At 55.6% G+C, this 17785-nt stretch overlaps 6 protein-coding genes across 6 annotated transcripts; 2 read left to right on the plus strand and 4 right to left on the minus strand.

The window, feature by feature from the left end:
- Positions 1–617: 617 nt before the first annotated feature.
- SPBR_06880 (fungal AP-1-like factor) lies at positions 618–2606 on the minus strand (the record flags this gene model as incomplete). The annotated part of the gene is made up of 3 exons (XM_040765136.1): positions 618–1210; positions 1281–2076; positions 2145–2606. The coding sequence occupies 3 exons, from the start codon at positions 2604–2606 to the stop codon at positions 618–620; spliced, it is 1851 nt and encodes a 616-aa protein (XP_040616197.1).
- A 3159-nt stretch (positions 2607–5765) lies between these two features.
- On the plus strand, positions 5766–7362 carry SPBR_07103 (bsd domain containing protein; the record flags this gene model as incomplete). Its single annotated transcript, XM_040765357.1, has 3 exons — positions 5766–5942; positions 6035–6797; positions 6881–7362. The coding sequence occupies 3 exons, from the start codon at positions 5766–5768 to the stop codon at positions 7360–7362; spliced, it is 1422 nt and encodes a 473-aa protein (XP_040616198.1).
- A 527-nt stretch (positions 7363–7889) lies between these two features.
- On the minus strand, positions 7890–8632 carry SPBR_07797 (pre-rRNA processing protein; the record flags this gene model as incomplete). The annotated part of the gene is made up of 2 exons (XM_040766051.1): positions 7890–8527; positions 8608–8632. 2 exons carry the CDS (start codon positions 8630–8632, stop codon positions 7890–7892), a joined length of 663 nt encoding a protein of 220 aa, XP_040616199.1.
- Positions 8633–9697: 1065 nt separating this feature from the next.
- SPBR_07691 (3,4-dihydroxy 2-butanone 4-phosphate synthase) lies at positions 9698–10581 on the minus strand (the record flags this gene model as incomplete). Its single annotated transcript, XM_040765945.1, has 2 exons — positions 9698–10497; positions 10524–10581. The coding sequence occupies 2 exons, from the start codon at positions 10579–10581 to the stop codon at positions 9698–9700; spliced, it is 858 nt and encodes a 285-aa protein (XP_040616200.1).
- A 1866-nt stretch (positions 10582–12447) lies between these two features.
- Positions 12448–13456, plus strand: SPBR_08995 (hexaprenyldihydroxybenzoate methyltransferase; the record flags this gene model as incomplete). Its single annotated transcript, XM_040767121.1, has 2 exons — positions 12448–12550; positions 12612–13456. 2 exons carry the CDS (start codon positions 12448–12450, stop codon positions 13454–13456), a joined length of 948 nt encoding a protein of 315 aa, XP_040616201.1.
- An 825-nt stretch (positions 13457–14281) lies between these two features.
- On the minus strand, positions 14282–15552 carry SPBR_07352 (uncharacterized protein; the record flags this gene model as incomplete). Its single annotated transcript, XM_040765606.1, has 2 exons — positions 14282–15350; positions 15410–15552. 2 exons carry the CDS (start codon positions 15550–15552, stop codon positions 14282–14284), a joined length of 1212 nt encoding a protein of 403 aa, XP_040616202.1.
- Positions 15553–17785: the final 2233 nt, after the last annotated feature.

The following is a 17785-nucleotide window of genomic DNA, read 5'->3' on the forward strand; positions in this document are numbered from 1 at the left end:
CAGAGAAACAGAAAAGCGAAGATCAACAACCAGAAAATGCAGCACAAAAAGGAATCAACGCGAGGCCAAATCGCCGCAAAAGAGAGGCAAATAGAATTATAAGAAAGGAAAAAAAATGCAAAAAATCAAAGATATTCCCCAAAAATTGTCGACTAGACAATTTGATAAAACGCGCAAGTTGCAACCGGTGTAAATGAAAGATAAAACTGTGTTCCCTCCCAAATTCGTTGGATCCCCCCCTTGTTGATATGTCGTGGGCCCCAATCTCGCCGTGACACCTTAGTCGCCGTAATTTTTTTTTGGTTTCTTTTTCTTATGTCTCCGTCCAAGTGCAATGGTATTGTTTCGCAAAAGTTCTTTTGCTCCGTCCTGGCGCCCGTTTCGTCCCATCGTATCGCTATGCGCGCGGTTGTTTGCCCCTGGAAAATCAAAGAGCCAACGTCGTCCCGCGTTCATCGTGTTCTCGCTAATTTTTGTCGTGTTGTACAGTACCCTGTTTCCGTGCGCTGTTTTAACCCGTTTCGCCCATTTTTGTGCATTTGTGCATTTGGAATGTGTTCCCATTGTACAAGACGATCAGCAAATCGCCAGCCGTCCCTCTCACGTCCGTCAACGCCTCATGCGACAGGCGCCTTGACGTCGTCTATCAGATCTTTTGTGCAGTCGGACTCGCCGTCCTTGTCGAGATACTTGTTCATGACAAACTTAAAGTCCGTCTCGTCAACGACGGCGCCCGACCCGGAGCACTTGGCCTTCTTCTGCAGGTCCGAGCACAGGCCGTCCAGATCAAAGTCACCGTTCTGGACCTTGGGGCAATTCTGCAGACGCTCCCAAATCTTGTTGCATGTGAGCATACCGCCAGCAGCAGGAAGCTTGGCCACAGCCGGAACGCCGGCCGCGCCTGCAATGGACGACGAGGCGAACTCGCCCTCCTTGGCTGCATCGATTTGAGCAATCAGGTTGCTCTTGTTCCCGCCAGGCACGACGGGGCTCGGCGCCATGTTGAACGGAGTGGTGAAGTCAATTTCCAGAGCATCGTTGAAAAAGCTGTCGTCGAAGCCACCACTGGACAGAATGTTCTCCTGCGGCTCGCGGTAGTCACCAAACAGCTGTGGGTCAAACCGGAAATTGGTCTGGTTACCCAGCCAGTTCATGTCGTTGATGTCCACATTGGCAAACTGTGAGAAGTCTAGACGGCACATGATGTTAGCTGGGGGGGTTGTGCTGTAGCTGTAACTCGCTCGCACCTCGAGCTGCGCGCTGTCAAAGGAAAATAGTACCTGATGCTGTGTTTGCATTTGCATTTGTGTTGGCAAATATGGCCGGCTGTTCCTCCCCAATCGTCGTCAACGTGTCCACAGGCTTAAAGCCCATAGGCGACTGTGTGAAGGGCTCGGGAGAAGTGCCGCACGACGAGCTGGGGGCGGTGTTGGTGTGCGACGAGGCGGAAGGGGAGCATGTGGAGGCCGAATCCATGCTGGACCGGGACGCGTTGGCGACATTGCCGTTGGTCAAAGGCGGAGTGAAGGCGTTGGACAGCTTGGACAGGTCCTCCTTGGTGCTGGTCTTCTTCAGGCTGTTGATGGACTCGGCGGGGCTGTTGGCGTTGCTTGTGGCGGTCGTGCTCAGACCCGGCAGCTCCTTGGGCGAGGTGGAGCTGAGTGTGTCAAACGACAATCCCCTCTTGTACGACGACAATGTCGGGCTGTTGTCGTTGGTATTGGTGTTGACGGCGGTGGTGCCATTGGAAGACGCTGGTCCTGGCAGCTGGCCAAACTTGGGAAACTCAAACTGGAAGTTGACGTCGTTGATGTTGTTGAAGATGGGGTTACCAAAGACCTGCTGGCCGCCCTGTGTGTAGGTGGACCGCGATCGTGACAGCAGCTCCATGCGCTTCTTGTATTCATTGATCTCAACGGTCATCTTCTCGACCTGTGCCCGCAGCACGCCGTTCTCGCTGTTAGCGGTCTCGGATGCCTTCTCCAGCTCGGAGACCTTGGTCTCCAGATCCTTGAGGTGCTTCTCCTTGCGCTCACGGAACGCCCGCTGGGCGGCGCGGTTCTGTGCCTTGCGCTTCTACAATACGGAGCAGTTTTTGTCAGTAACCGTAAGTCTTCGGGAGTTACATGGAGAGTACGACGTACCGAGCTAGGCTCTGATGTGAGGGGTTTCCGGCCGGGCTTCTTGGGCACCTTTTCTGTGCTCTCGTGGCGCTTCGCTATGATGCCATCGTCCTCGTCGTCATCGTCCGGATGGCTTCTTTTGTCCGGCGAGTCGTTGTCGGCATTGCTAGGAGCCGAATCGGTCTTTGCATCATCGGCGTCGGCGTCGGCATCGTCATTGTCAATGAAGTTCGACTGGTCGCCCTCCAGCGAGAAATCGAGGCTGGTGTCGGCGCCGTCGAATGAGTAGTCGTAGTCGAGGAACGAACTGTCGGCGATGCTGTTGATGAGATCGGTGGGCTTTGTCGTGACGGGTGTGTCCGTCACGCCGGCTCCGTTGGGAGACATGCCGGACGAGCCGCCCGCCGGCCGGTTGGCGTTGAGGGCGGCGAAAAGCAGCTCCTGCTGCTGAGGTGTAAGGAGGAAGTTCTGGTTGGAAGCCATTGGGATGGACCGGGGGGTGGTTGGGGCGGGGAAAAAGTGTTGGGAAGGGAGTGCGGGAAGAGTATAGACGGAGCGAAGATGCTTTGCTCTTGCGATATAGAGCGTCCGCTTTCACACGCAGTGAAGCCTCAAGCGCGCGAGGGTGAGACACAGAGTGACCCCAGGGGAGGCGATGGTCGAGCGATATTGTCGCCTCCCAGAAAAGTGACGATGCTCAAGTCCACGCCGAGCGAGGAAAGAAGGGACAGATGAGAGTGACGAGAAGATGCTGGGTGCTCAATGCACTCGAACCGTTGAGGATCCAGGCCAGGGCAGACAATGCGAGCGAGGCCACACGGATGTGTGGGTAGGGCAAAGAAAGTTGAGATGACGACGTTATCTCGAAGCAACGCACGAACAAAGTATGCAGGAGTGAGAAAACGGGGATGGGGTGAGGGTGAAGAGAGAAAGATTGTGGCCTGAGACGAAACGTTTGGTGCCTGGAAAAATGATCTGGGGGGGAATGCTGCGGGAGGCAAGATAATACCAGAAACTGGGGGGCAGGGAGGAGGACGAGTGGCCCGTTTCAAAGCAGCCAGTGGGCAGAATGGCGACTTCTGAGAGGGGGTTGATAAGAGCCTATTCGTGCAGGTGTTCTTTTTCTTTTTTCTGCTTCTTTTCCTTTTCCAGTTCCCGTCTTCTTTCTTTTCCTCCTTGTTTTGCCGCCTCTTCTCGGCGAGTCCTAAAGCAAATGTGTCTTTCTCACTCCCTGGTATTCCGCTGCTCAGGGTCGACGCTGTCTTGTTGGTGGTGGTGATGAGGCAAACAAGGCGTGGTGATGGGTGGTGGGAGAAAGAGAAGCAGATGGATGGGGTTGGAAAAGAGGGGCTAGAAAGAACCGAAAATTCAATTTGTAATCCGCACTGAACGCGGACAAACTGGAAATAACGACTGGAACCCAGCGCCCCGTGCTTCGCCCCTGCCTCTTTTGGCTCTCCTGCCCCGTCTGGATTGGGGTTCCTCTCTTAGATTGATCTTCTAGCCCCCGAGCCCCCCCACTTGGGCCTCCCATTCCAGGTACGGTGTCGATACCACTGTGTACCTGAGGGAAGGTGCGTCCAACTGCACGCTTGAAAGTCACTGCCCCCAGTTCAGATACCATCGCTCCTTCTCGGCCCCACGACGCATTTTGACAGTTCCGAACTCTGAACAGGTCGACCATACCTGCCTGGACAAACTACGAAGTACACAGGGCAGGAGGGCAAAAATGTATGGCCCCTCCTTCCCTAATCACCACAACGAGTGTCAAGGAAAGAGGAGACAGAATCGACATATTTTGAGAAGAGCAACATACAGCAGGAGCTACCGGGAGACGAGAGCCCACCCAGAGCACCCGGCTCACGAGAAGAAAGCCAGTCTCTCGCTACGCGACGACAATGCCGCCGGACTGTGTCTTACATCCGAACGGCATCGCCGCAGTAGCGTCCTGCCCTTGTGAAGCGGTTTACCTTGTAAAGTGTGCCACAGCACGGTTCGTGAGTCACGGGCATATTCGTACTGAACCTGCTGACAAGCTAAGACGAGCCTAAATCCTGGCCCTGACCATCTCATGAGCTCCTTCCGTGTCTCCCAGACATGGAATCTGCGGTTTCCTCTTTCCTCGACAGTGCTGTGCCTGCCCCGTGCATTTGCGAAATACGTCATTGCAACAGGCACTGAACGAGGGTTCCGTCAAGCGCGTATGTCCTGGTATCCGACATTGGATTACAGACGAACGGGAGACGACAGTTCAAGAGCACTTTAATTAGGCGGTGACTGCGTATTTCGTATATTGCAAAGCGCAAGCAAATAAGTTCGCAGCATCCTTCGTGCATTCCCCACAGTGTGCAACTGAACTAGCACGGTAGATGAAGACAAAGAACCGCAAGTGCGACCGGCCAATGAGTCGCTGCGTCTCACACCACGACCTGGGCGTTCCTTCCTTTGTTCGTGTCAAAGGGCGCGCCTGTGGACAGTGGACGGGTTGGCTGCTTCTGGCCCATAGCGCATGCACGCGGCGTAACCGGTCGCTCCTTCTGTGCCCCTCTGCAGTTTTCTTCATACAAGATGCACGACTCGTCCACTCCTCTGTGCCGAGTAATTAACATCCCTTTCGCTCTCCGGGAAGGAGTGGGTACGACGTATCCTTTCGGCTTTTGCCTGTCAAAATTTGGCCGGCAGAAAAACGTGCGACCAAGTCGTTGAATTTGAAAGCGGAACCATTTCGTCATTGCTCCTCACTCCCCCGATATCCGTCGCGCGTGCCACCGACAGCCTCTTTGTTGCTGCGTTTCGCGAAGACGCCACATCACGTGACATGATCGAGGCTCACAAGAGGAGAAACAGATGGATGACGCAAAACGTCTGGGAATGCAGGTCCTGCAATCCAATGGAATGGCCCAGGACTTGGCAGCTGATCTCGTGGCCAGGGCATAGCCTGGCGTTTTTGATACAATTGATCCCGTTCGAAAGACTGTTGCTATCAGAGGCGCACCCAGTGATAGGGCGTGATTTCCGTTCTTGAGAAGAGCTGTTTCTGTTGGTCGCTCTTGCCAATTGCGAGGAGCAGCAACAGAAGGCTTGCTAGTGCCTGAGGCAAGGGCCGGGGCCAATATTACAGCGCTCTCTGCGGCTTTCCTTCAGCAACCTAAACCTGAAACCCACGCTGAGGGAGCCGGCTTGCTGGGATGGTTCTTTGAACAGGTGTGGCTGGTGTCCCGCTGACACATCACTAAAGTGGGCTTGGTCCCGCCCACAAACCGTCTGAAATAGGCACAAGCCAGTGAGCACCAGAGCACCTGCAACGGCCGTAGGGCGCTAAGCATCCCGCCCAAACCACAAGTGGGTAACATCCTAGTCCTTCTCACTATCACTCCTCCTCTTCGGACCAGCAACCTCACCGCAGAAGCTTCAGCAACGTGACCGCCTCGGACCTCTGCATTCTCTTATCCAATTACAGAGGCACTTTGAGAACCAGACACGGCTTGGAGCAACCTGTTGTGCATCGATACCGTGAGCGCAGGCACGATTGTCGACATCCTCATATCTGCATTGTTTGTTCCATCTCCTTTTCCACTTCCACCCTCTCTGCCGCGATAACCTCTCCCCCCCACCCCCCCCTCCTCAACCCCATCAGCAGCCATGGATCTCGCCTACGACGAGATTACCAGGGAGTCGCTTCCCGAAGACGGTGAGGGCCGGGACCACTCCCGCGACCAGCCACCGGCAACAATCAACGAGGATCTCCAGGCTGCCGTCTCGGCGCTCAGCCCGTGGGCCACCCGGATCGGCGGCTTCTTTGGCAACGTCGTCAAGCAGGTGTGTGTAGTCTCGGGCTTGCTCGAGCAAGCAACGTTGGATGGGACGGACGGTGCTTCAGACTTTCAGATGGAACTGACAACATCGTCTAGGGCGGCTCGGTTGTCCGTGAAGCCCAGCTCGAGGTTACGGCCCTCGGCCAAGACGCATCCAAGGGCCTGACCGGCCTCCGCGACACCCTCGTCAGCCACACACGCAACCTATCCCTTGTCACGGGCCCAGCAGGTGCCGGGGGCAACGGAGAAGGGTCCTCGCCGGCCGCTGCGGCAGGCGCCTCCGAAGGGACACCCACTGCGACGGACGGCGCGGCCGCTGGCGGACAGGATGAAACGGTCCTGACCAAAATCAAGGGCGAGGCCGCCAAGCGGCTGCGTGACCTGCAGCGGGCGGAAGACGCCGCCGACGAGGCGCTGATCAAGTTTGGCACGGGCCTGCGCGACTTCTTGCGCGAGGCCATCACAATTGCGCCGCCAACAGCCGGCGCGTCTGCCGCGGGCGGCAGCGGTTCCAACACGGCAGGCAGCACGGTGCTCTTTGAGAGTAAGGACGCCCAAGGCAAGCGCGTGATCCATACGTCGCGGTTCGACGCGCAGCTGCACGTCATCCACACGAGCCCGGACAGCTTCGCCAAGGATCCGTCGGGCGGCGACGAGTTTGCGGCGTTTGCCAAGACATTCAACATCGACTCGAAGACGGCAGACATTGCGAGCGACCTGAACAAGTACCCGGAGCTGCGCGCCACGATGGAGAAGCTGGTGCCGGCCACGGTCCCCTATGCCGACTTCTGGAAGCGCTACTACTTTTTGCGCCGCGGCATTGAGACCGCCGAAGCGCGCCGCCGGGATCTCCTCAAGGGTGAGTTTGGACCATGAGGGCAACGAGAACAACGAGAACAAGGAGGACAAAACGAAAGGTACTTCATATGCTGACCAACACAGCTGCCTCCGCTGAGGAGGAAGTCGCATGGGACGAAGACTCGGACGAAGAGGACTCGGATGAAGACTCAGATGAGGACTCGGACGAGGACGAGTCCGACACCGAATCCGAGGAGACCAAGGCTACCGGAAAGGCTATCGGCAAGGCCCCGGCAAGGGCCCCCGCAAAGGCCCCGGCAAAGGCCCCGGCAAGGGCCCCGGCAAAGGCCCCCGCCAAGCAGACCGGCTCCGCCGAATCCTCCAAGACCCTTCAACCGCCCAAGAAGACGACGACGAAAGCGACCGCCACGAAGAAGGTTTCCTCGACACCGTCCGTGGACGGCCTTTTGAAGCCCAGCGCCTCGCCGCGTAAGTCGGACGAGAAGTCCGTGGCCGATAGCGAGGCCAGCTACGACATTGTCGGCGCCAAGTCGGGTGCCCCCAGCCAAGCGCCCAACAGCCCGCAGCGGGTCGAGGAGGACAGCGAAGAGGAGGACTGGGAGTAACGAGAGACACGCGGTAGTCGTTTGCATTTTGATTTTTGATTTTTGATTTTGATTTGCCGTTTTCGGACACAGTCAGTCTTGTCGCCGCCTTCTGTTTGCTGTACGATGCGAGACGGAGTTGCTGCCGTTCAATATCCCTTTCCCGTCGTTGGATTTGTTTTGGGCGCCAACCTTCGTTCCCGTTTAGGGCTCTGTTCGCCTGGCCTGACCCGTTTCATGAAAGCATGTCTTCCGTCTGCTGGTCTTTGTTTACACATTCTCTTGGTGGCAGCTGGCGTTTCTCAGGGTTGTTTTCTCGCTCCTTATTTTTTTGGTTCCTATAGGGTCGTCCATATGCCCACTGGTTTTAGGTCTTTCGCTACATACCTACAAGCGTTGACAAAACGTTAATTCACTCCTTAACGCTGGGCAAAAGCAAACTTTTGATTGAACCCAAAGCCAAGTCTATCCCGTAATTGAAGCTGAAATAAGGCAATACACGATTATCATAATTAAACAGCAGTCTTTCCTCTCTCCTCCTCTCTTGATCACCTCTTCTTTCTCGTCACTGTGGTGAAGCCGTCCTCGTCCACCTCGGGTTCTGGCTTGGACCGTGTCGCCGGGCCGTCCACCAGAGCCGGGGCCTCGTCCATATTGACGTCACCGCCCGCATCGTCGTCTCTGCTGTCGTCCTCGTCCCCCTCGTCGTCCTCGTCGTCGTCGTCGTCCTCATCGTCCGTCTGCCATGCCGTGTCCGCGTCGGGGGCCTTGCCGGCATGGAATGCGCCCCGCACCGACTTGCCCTGCGACGCCTCAAATTTCTGCCGCAGCGCCTCGCTGCCCGCAAACTGGCCCCGCCGGCACTGCGTCCACAGCTGCACGATGCTGCTGGCCACGTCGTAGGCGCTGCCGTCGTCGACGACAGTGTCAAACTCGTCGTCCATGATCTGGAGCAGGCGGCTCTCGGTGTCCATCAGCAGGTCTTCGGCCACGGTCGAGGTGGTGCTGGACGAGAGGGGCGCGCTGGTCCACGCGTCTTCAAAGAGCTCGGCAATGGCGCCGGCGAACCAATCGCGCTTGTCGGCGCCGTCGCCGCCGCCGAGGTTGGACTCGACCGCAAAGGAGAGGGGCTGCCAGAGATGGAGGCTCATGGCGACGGCGGACTCGAAGGTGTCCTGGCACGTTTCTGTGGGGAGGAGGAGCGGTCTGTTAGCGGGCGTCATCCTTTGGGACGAGTGTAGACGGGGGAAACAGAGGGCAACGCACGCCGAGAGGGAGCTTGGGCTGCCATGTTGTGTGGTTTGTTGTGGCCTCTGCGAAGACAGTCCAGGATATCGCAAAAGTGGACTTTCTGTTTCTGGTGATGAGGCACTGTAGGTTCGCCGTCGGTCGTTGTTGCCAAAAGATTTTTGAATATTTTAAAGTGGGCCCATCCGTTGCGACAGCCTAGTTAGTAAATAAGCCGTTGGGCGCTGAAGAAGGAACACGGCGAGTTCACCAGACTTTGAGGCTTTCAGCAAGTTAGTTGTGAAGGCGTTGGACTGGTTTATTGTGACATTATTTATAAAAATTACTGTTGAATTATATTTATATTAAAACAGCATGTTCACCGTATTTTATTATACTGCTGTCCTCTGACGAAGGCTCGTTAAGTCTCAACCAGGCCATGCTTGATCTCTGTTCTCGAGTGATACGAGGAAACAAATAATCAAGACATTTATTGGATACATTGTCGAGTCAATGCCAATTTCTTTGATTTGCGTCTTTACAGTGTCTTGTTCTGAGTGACGCCTTGTTTGCGTTGCGCTGTGGTCGCGCCTTCCGTTCATTAGTCCGGGGTCTTGCCATTTCATGAGGGGCAATTCCCGATGGCAATTCCCGATAAGATAAGACGTAAAAAAGTGGTGGAGACATTATTGGCAGGAGCCTCATATGGCGACATTCGATTGTGACGCATATTGATCGTGCTCCAGCAACCCATGTCCGACAACGGCAATGTAAACGGCTCCCATGGTGTTTGACAGTAGATTATTCGATTTTTTTTGGTAGTATTTCCAGCACCAAGGGTGCGGAGTCATGCAGAGTTATATGCAGTGCACCCGAGTTTCCAAAAACTGTATACAAAAATAGAAAAGAGAAATAAAAGCAAGCAATGCAAAATTAGAAAGCCAAGCCGTAAACGCCTCGCGAATAGATTGTGTATACAAGACACGACGGACAAGAACTATGCCTGCCGCCTGCCGCCAGTCGCGTTTTTTCTTGTGGTGTGTATATGCAACCGTCCGCCGTCTAGTGATTGTATTTTTTGGGTCTGTTTCAAATTTTGTGTATCGTCGTGTCCAACCAGAGGGAGAACCTACACCTCATCGACCTGGGGGCCCGGGAAGGGGCCGGTCGGGTGCGTCTTGTCCAGGTAGGCAGCCAGGTCGGTGATGGTACAGATCTTGAGACCGTACTTTTGCGCAAAGGCAATGCAGCCTCCGCCCCGCAGCATGCCCGAGCCGCGGTGCAGGGCCTGGCCAGGGACCGGCTCGCCGTCGTCGACCAGCTCGGAGATGACGGCCGCGCGCCGCTTGCCGGTGAGGCGGCAGAAGTCGATGGCGGCCTCGGTGTGGCCGCTGCGCTCACGGACGCCGCCGTGGCGGGCGCGCAGGGGAAGGACGTGGCCGGGGCGGCGGAAGGCGGCCGCAGCCGAGATGGGCGCCGCCGCGTGGCCGTTGCCGTTGGTGCTGCCGTTGGCCTTCTGGGCCTCGGCAGCCACAACGGCCTCGAGCTCGGCGTCGTCCTGGGCCAGGCGGCGGCAGGTCAGGGCGCGGTCGTGGGCGCTGATGCCGGTGGAGACAACGGCGTCGGAGGCGTCAATGGTCAGCGTGTAGGCGGTGCCGCGGGGGTCCTCGTTGTTGGGGACCATCGGGGGCAGGGCCAGGCGGTCGGCACGGGTCGGCAGGATGGGTGCGCAGATAATGCCAGACGAGTGGCGGATTAGAAAGGCCATCTGCTCGGTGGAGACGTTCTCGGCGGCAACGATGAGGTCGCCTTCGTTCTCGCGGCCTGGGTCGTCCATGACGACAATAAACTGGCCATCGCCTGCGGGGGGATCGGGGACTGTCAGCAGTATCCAGCGCAGCAACTCTCCCACGTCCTCGCGGCGCACGTCTTCGAACAGGAAGAGGACAACATACGGAACGCCTCGATGGTCTCCGGGATGGAGTTGAAGCCTTCTAACGTGGAGCCAGGCATTGTGGACGATGTGGGCTGAAATGGGAGGAAGAGAACCAAATTCAAAGTTGAAAACGTTAAGAAAAGGTCCTGTTCTCTTGATGTCGAAGCAAATGTCGTGTGCTGTCGAAAGCTGGCAAGTGAAGCGAATAAATTGTGTAGTTTGAGCCTCGGCAGACAGCGGGCGACGCAAGGCGAGAAAAAAAAAAACAATAGTAGATAAAATAGAGACGGTGTCAGAGGTGGTGTCGATGGCCAACAAAGACCCGCGTGAGTCGGGAATCAGGCGACTCGCCAAGAAAATCCCTTGGAACAGGATAAAACAAAAACAAAAAGTAGAAGAATTGTATTGAAAATGTGCAATTGGCCGCTGGAAACTGAGATCCAATGAGACTTTGGCGGTCCGATCAGTAAACAAGTGCCAGAAGATGACCACGAGACGGAAGTTGACGAGCGGGAGGTAGAGGAGAGCAAGCAGTTGAGGACGTTGGAGTCGTTGTTCCGTTGTCGCTATTTCGCAATTCCCTTGTGACAGAGGAATACTGGGGATATTAAGCACGAGGGTGGGAGTGGGGCCAGTTGAGAATTGGAGCGACAGAGCAAAAAGACAAAATCGCCACTGGCCGCGCAAAAATGTGCCTTGTACGACGGGGAAGGGGCTTGGGAGCGGTTCCTTCTTAAAGTCTGGGCAAGACAAAGCACGGCAAGGGCGACGCTTGGCGTCCTTCGTCCGCTCTGCGGGCGGAGATTCCCTAAAGTGATTGCTGTTTGCTCTGTAATAATTGCTAATGACTTCTGTAGTGTCTTACCACGACAACATTCTCGGTATTACAGCCTGTTCGGCCTTTCCTATGCTAGCGGCAACGGGGCCTCGTTCTTTTTATGTCTGGAGACGCACCGAGCATGTCCGACTTTGTGCCGTTGGAGGACGAAACGAGCCCTTTTAGGGGACGCTGGCATCGCCAGTACCGGGCCACTTTCAGGCCATCGTTAGGGGGGGCTGCAGCGGTCGTCAGCAGACAGCCGACGAAAGAAACGGAAAGCGCAGAAGCGCAGAAAGTGACCTTTTTTCCGTGCTCGATAACGCGGAAGGTGCGTTCGCGCCGTCTCCTCGTTTTTTTTTTTGTTCTACGGGCCCGTCTAAAGGTTCTTTTGGCTTCCATCCCTCTGTACAGCATACAGTGCTGAGCGCCTGCCGTTTTGTCCCGCGCTAGGCTCATGCAAAGCACTTACACACTCGCGAGCAAACATTATGCGCGCCTTACCAAACGGCTCGGCAGTGGAAGTCGTTGTACTATCACGTAGGATTTACACGCACATGATATTCACGGGTGCGAGCGCATTGCAAAGAGGCAAAGGCTCCAGCACATCATAGAGCGGACCCATAAGCAGACGTGTGAATAGACATGCGAGGCTGGTCGAACAGCAGCCAGTAAATGTGGCAGGTGCGAGTGGCAGCTCCGTTTCTCCAGCATGCATTCCATGAGAGGAAGGAAGGCCAGGCAGAACGAATGGAAAGTGCGTTCCGAAATCTGGCCGGCCTCGTTCCGGGGGAGATCGGGCGCGGGAGCGACATCGCAGACATGAGACGACAATGCCAAAAAAAGACCCTGCAACTGCTTTCCTCCTGGGGGCGGTTTTCACTTCCAACGGAGTGGGTGGGCTCACGGCCGAATGACGTACGATCACATGTACTGCAACGATACGTTTCCACTGAGGAAAGAGGAACAACCACTTTTGGAAGGCGGTAAATCGTGGCAGAATCGCCCCTTCTCATGACGAAGCATTTTGGGAAAGCTGAGCTTCTGCCACGGCCTCGTCAGCTTTGCGTTCTGTACAAACAGCCATGGCACACCCACGAGCTGCAGCGCCAATGCTGCGCCAGGCATGCCGGCTCCGGCAGAGCGCGTCGGCGCGCAGCTTCACAACGGCAGCGGCCCAAGCACATCAGCTTCCAAGCTGTCAACGGCTGGTCCGGAGAGCTTCACGGGTCTCAACACCAACAGCTGCCCGTTGCTCACGACACCATTCGACGACATCCACATCCACAGCGTCTTCTGCGTCGTCCGCATCAGAGCCTCCCTTCTCTTCCGTCAGCCCCGAGGAGGTCGCACACTTCAATGCCCTCGCCTCCTCGTGGTGGGACCCGTTTGGCCCGTCGCGTCTGCTGCACCAGATGAACCCTCTCCGCCACGACTTCATTCGGGCGTGCATCCGCGACGCAGCCTTCTTCTCACCCGCCACCACCTCCGCCCAGCCCATGGACGACCTCCTGCCACGCACGTTTCTCGACATTGGCTGCGGCGGCGGCATCTTTGCGGAGAGCGCCGCCCGCCTGCCCACGACCACCTCCGTCACCGCCATTGACCCGTCCGCCGAGGTGCTCGCCGTCGCCCGGGCCCATGCCCGCCGCGACCCCGTCGTGTTTGAGCGGCTGCAGTACCGGCAGATGTCGGTGGAGGACCTGGCGGCCGCCGAGACCGCCGAGGCCGCAAGCCAGCCGTACGACATCGTCACGCTGTTTGAGGTCCTCGAGCACGTCGCCACCGACCCGGGCGCGTTCCTCGACCGCTGCGGCCGCCTCCTCAAGCCGGGCGGCTGGCTCGTCTTGAGCACCATGGCGCGCACCTGGACGAGCTGGCTGACGACCGTCGTCGCCGCCGAGGACGTGCTGGGCATCGTGCCGCGCGGCACGCACGACTGGAACAAGTACATCAATGCAGCCGAGCTCGAGGCCTTTTTTGCCCCGGGGGCCCCGGCGTACACGACGGCGACATGGCAGAATGCCCGGTTCCAGGGCGTTGCCTATGTGCCTGGTCTGGGCTGGAAGGTCGTCCCTGGCGGCGAGAAGCTGGGCAACTATTTCTTTGCCATTCAAAAGGCCGATACGTCCTGATGGGATAAGACGCTGCCAGCGAACGAACGGACGTGTATCTAATACATGTATAAAGAGACATTGCAAAGGAAAGATAGGATGAGCGTTGTTCTACTCCAACGCAACAAATGCATTCGCTAGACCCGGGTGATCCAGGTCGTTTCTCGTGGAGGAGAGCTGAATTCGATACCACTGCTTGTTTTGCAAGACAAATGTTTTCAAGTACACTTCCGCAGTGTATAATATATTATTGGTTATAGATATGACAAGGTGGTGCGCAAAAAGCAAAAAAAGTTACAGAGTAAAGACCTACAAACAACAGCAAAGTCGAGACGGGGCTGTTTCGAGGCAGTCTAGACAGCCTCATGGAACCCAAATGAAATGTATGTACCCATGGATACACAAAACACAATATCCAAATGAACATACTCCAAACAGCACAAATCAGTTCGGAAGTACGAGCCGCAGCGATCAAATCGCAAAGTAAGAATGGAAAGACCAACGAGACAGAAAAGAGTCCAAAACGAACCAGTAAACAAACCAATGACAAATTCAAACCACACCGGGCGGCCTTCAATCGAAAATATAAAATATAAAATGGAAGCGGAAAATAAAAATTATACCAAAGCAAGAGAGAGTCGGAGTCAGTAAAGAGCCAATAGTCAATTCAATACCATGAGACGACGAGGCAGGGCACGGCACAATGTGGGAGACTCATGAAGCGGTGCTGGCCGTTGTTGAAAGGAAAAAGAAATCCGAAAAATCAGCGCAAACAGAAAAGAGAATACCCATCAACACTTTACCACCTGTAGCTCACATTTCTCATCCGTCCAGTGGATGAGGCAGTCAGACAAGATGGTAACCGGGGTATACCGACTCATGGCAGGATGTAGACGTCGCCATCGATGTTGGCCCAGGCTCTTGATGAGCCGAAGGGACTTCGGATAGGCCCTCGCGCGCAGAGTACGCCGAATCGTATGTCCGCATAAAATCCATTGCACCTGGTAAAGCGTTTGCATGGTATGAAGAGCTGTGGTCCTGCCGCTGCAGGCAAGGCTGGACAATAATTTCAGGGAGCGATACTGGTGACAGTGGTACGGTTCTTGGCACCGGATGCTGTTCGAACATGGCCTTTGCGGTCCTCGGCGACGGCGGCTGGCCCTGAGAGTGCGGCGGCGAGGAGATCAAATGGTACCGCCGGGTCTCATACGGCGTCACAGACACATGCTCCGAGGCAGCCAAGGCCCGCGGTCTCCCGTCCAGTTCGCGGGACTTGTGGTTCATGTCCCAAAACTGCTTTTCCGAATGCTGATACTTGGGGGGCAGGTCGCCCAGCGGCAACGAAGGCCTGATGAGACCCTTGACTGGTGGATACGGGTCATGATGGGCCTGGGAATTGGTCCAGGCATTGGAAGAGCCAAGAGCTGTCGGACATGGGCACGGCAGTTTGTAGTCGTTCGGCTCGTCTTGCTGCTTCCTGGCACCATTTGACTGTTGCCACGGCACCGCCGGCTTCATATTCGTGCCGGTATCAGACGTCGGCAGAAAAAGAAAAGAAGACGGTGACTCTCTGCCCACGGCGGCTTGAATCGCACTGCTTTGCCGTGCAGGGTTCGAAACAGATCCGTCATTGTGAAAGCCTGTGTTTGGAGTCGGCGCCGAGTATGACGATGCCATTTCCGAATAGGGAGATGGCATAGTCTGCAGGCTGCTGATTCCGTCTTGGCGCTTCACATGTGCGTGGACCGACCGGGGAGTGCCCTGTGATAAAGGAGAGTAGGCGATGGTTGATGACGACGAAGGTCGTGTCCCTTCACTGGGCTCTGAATATCGCCCACTGCGAGACACTGGCCGTTCCTTGCGGTTGTATTTTTTAATGCCCCAGAGGCGGAACTGCTGACGGTACGCCCGCTGTCTGAAGACAAGAGGCAAAGATATGTCAGTAAACGTCTTTCCCAGTGTGGTCTAACATACAATACTGCAAGAAGTGTGGAAACATACGACGCGTGAAACCCGTGATCAGTGGCCATGAGAACCATGACTTGGTTGAGCGGGTACTTGTTGACCTGGTAGTATCCCAGTATCGTCTCCTTGTTGTCCGCCCAGGCTTTTGTCATTGTATAGCGGAGATGCGGTGTTTGGCAAAATAGAGAAGAAGTGTGGCAAATAGGTGGACAAGGCGACGCGAAGATGTTTTGAGCAGTGGACAGCAGCAAGTCTATCGTGACAGGTGAGGAAGGAGGGACAGCTGGGAGGCTTTCAAGGAAGAAGGAGCAGACGGCTGGGAAAAGGGGAGGGGACAAGGCTAGGTACGTCAATGTCTGGGAAGGAAAGCGCGATGGAGAACGACCTGAAGAGGCTGAAGAGACTGAAAGAGACGTCTCGGAAACAGAAACCTCAAGGGCGAGAAAACAAAGGATACGAGGAGTCTATATAGACAAAACCAGACGACGGCCATCAGCGTGCAGAAGAGATGGCATGCACGAACCACAGACGCCATGCAAGACTTTCTGATCAAGATGTGCAAGCCAGGTCAAAAGGTCCAGAGGTACCTTCCTCCACCTTGGGCAGTCGACGTACCTGCCACCCACGGCTGCTCCTTCCGTCTTTGACGCCCCCGCTCCTTCGCGGCTTCCTCGACACTTCTATGCGTATCTTGCTCTGTGCCTCTTTCTCTATTTTCTCTCCCCTTTTCTCTACCCCTTTTCTCAGGCCATCGACAACGACAATAACAACACAACCACGACAACAACAAGATAGTTCTCGTTTTTGTGCATTGCGGCGGACTGCCACAATACGAGCACACGACTAACCACCGTAATGCTTCGACAACCTTGACAATGACGCCTTTGCAGCAAACAATGCACCAGTCACCAGGCCACGCTCTTACTCCGTGGGTGCTACTGATCGAGGACAAGGCAAACGCGGAGTGCACAATGTGTGCATATGGAGCCCCTCAGAGCATGCTGGGTCAGGGACAAAACTGCTATTTTCTGGCGGTGCGGCCCAGTGCGGCCCTTTGGCGGTCTGCGGCATGGGATTCGGTGCCTTTCTGGACGCCTGTCGTGAGTATGTCCAGCCAACAGCAGGACGCGGTTTCAGCCTCATCGGTTCGACACTTCGCGCGGGGCCTGCGGGTCGGGACACACCCTCAGAGACAGACGCCCGGCCGTGCCCCTGTTCCCTCTGCCCTTCTTGCGGAAGATAAGGCTACCAATGGCATCACGGCAGCAGCGCATACAAATGATTGCGCGGATGTAGTCCACCGCCTTTTTCTATTTTGGAGTTGGCTCACGTACTAGAAGGAAAGGAAAAAGTCAAGAGGGAAAAAGAAGAAAAGAAGAAAAAGAAGAAAGAATTCAAACGAAGGTGCAGACCGACTCTCCTCGTTGACATGAGCCGGCTGGCAATTTCCCACCTTCCACTACCCGAAACCAGTTGATGTTGGCGTGTGAACATGAGAGACGGAGACGATCGCTTCTGCGCCCGCCCAGCCTTCTCCAGGTGGGCACCCCTGAGGCAGGACGACAATTTCCAGGAATGGGGACAACATACATCTGCCTTGCGACGTTTTGGCCGTCGTTGTCAAGGCCCGGACAAAATCGATTGTTATTGGTGCACACACCTGGCCCGAGGGGACAGGGCCACGAAATACGACCAAACGGGACGCCTTTTTTCGCCCTGTTTTATCGATGCAATGTTTCTTTCCTGACACAATACATTCTTCTTACCAAATTATTCTCGTCCGCAGATTCTGATTCTTTCCACTACGAAGCTCGTTTTTGTACACACCCTCTCGCACGACGGCGCTGAGCTGGCCGTTGTGGCCGAAAATCTGTTTCGGCCCCCATCTTGCATTCACGGCGTCGACGCCTGCTTTATCCCTGTCTCGTGGGCCAAACTGGAACGCACGAAAAAAAAAAAAAAAAGGCGTTTACCATCCCCTGCTCAACCCTCCTCCCTGACGGGGGAAAAGTATCAAAAAAGGAAGAAAGAAAGAAAGAAAAAAGAAAAATACGACGACCCAAAAATGAGTGGAAAGGTTTCGGTATTCAATTTTCAGCTATCGTCTCTGCATCGACCTTGCTTCGTCGCTGCCCCCTCTTTCTCTTTTCAGTTTGGCTCCCGCTCGGGGATCACCAACATACCGTGGAGAGCAACCAAGAAAAAGAAAAGAATGCAGCAAATGCTTTTCAGCTTTCCGAAAGAACAAGAAGAGACCCGACGAAGGGAAGCTGTATTTGTTGGGGACACCGCCGACAGTTTGACCGACAAGGCTACGATTTGCGTTCAAGCTTTGTACTCGCAAGTATGGCGTATGATATCAGCCAATGGGCCGCGCGTATGACA

Source organism: Sporothrix brasiliensis, assembly GCF_000820605.1.
Source record: "Sporothrix brasiliensis 5110 chromosome Unknown Cont20, whole genome shotgun sequence".
Taxonomy (NCBI): domain Eukaryota; kingdom Fungi; phylum Ascomycota; class Sordariomycetes; order Ophiostomatales; family Ophiostomataceae; genus Sporothrix; species Sporothrix brasiliensis.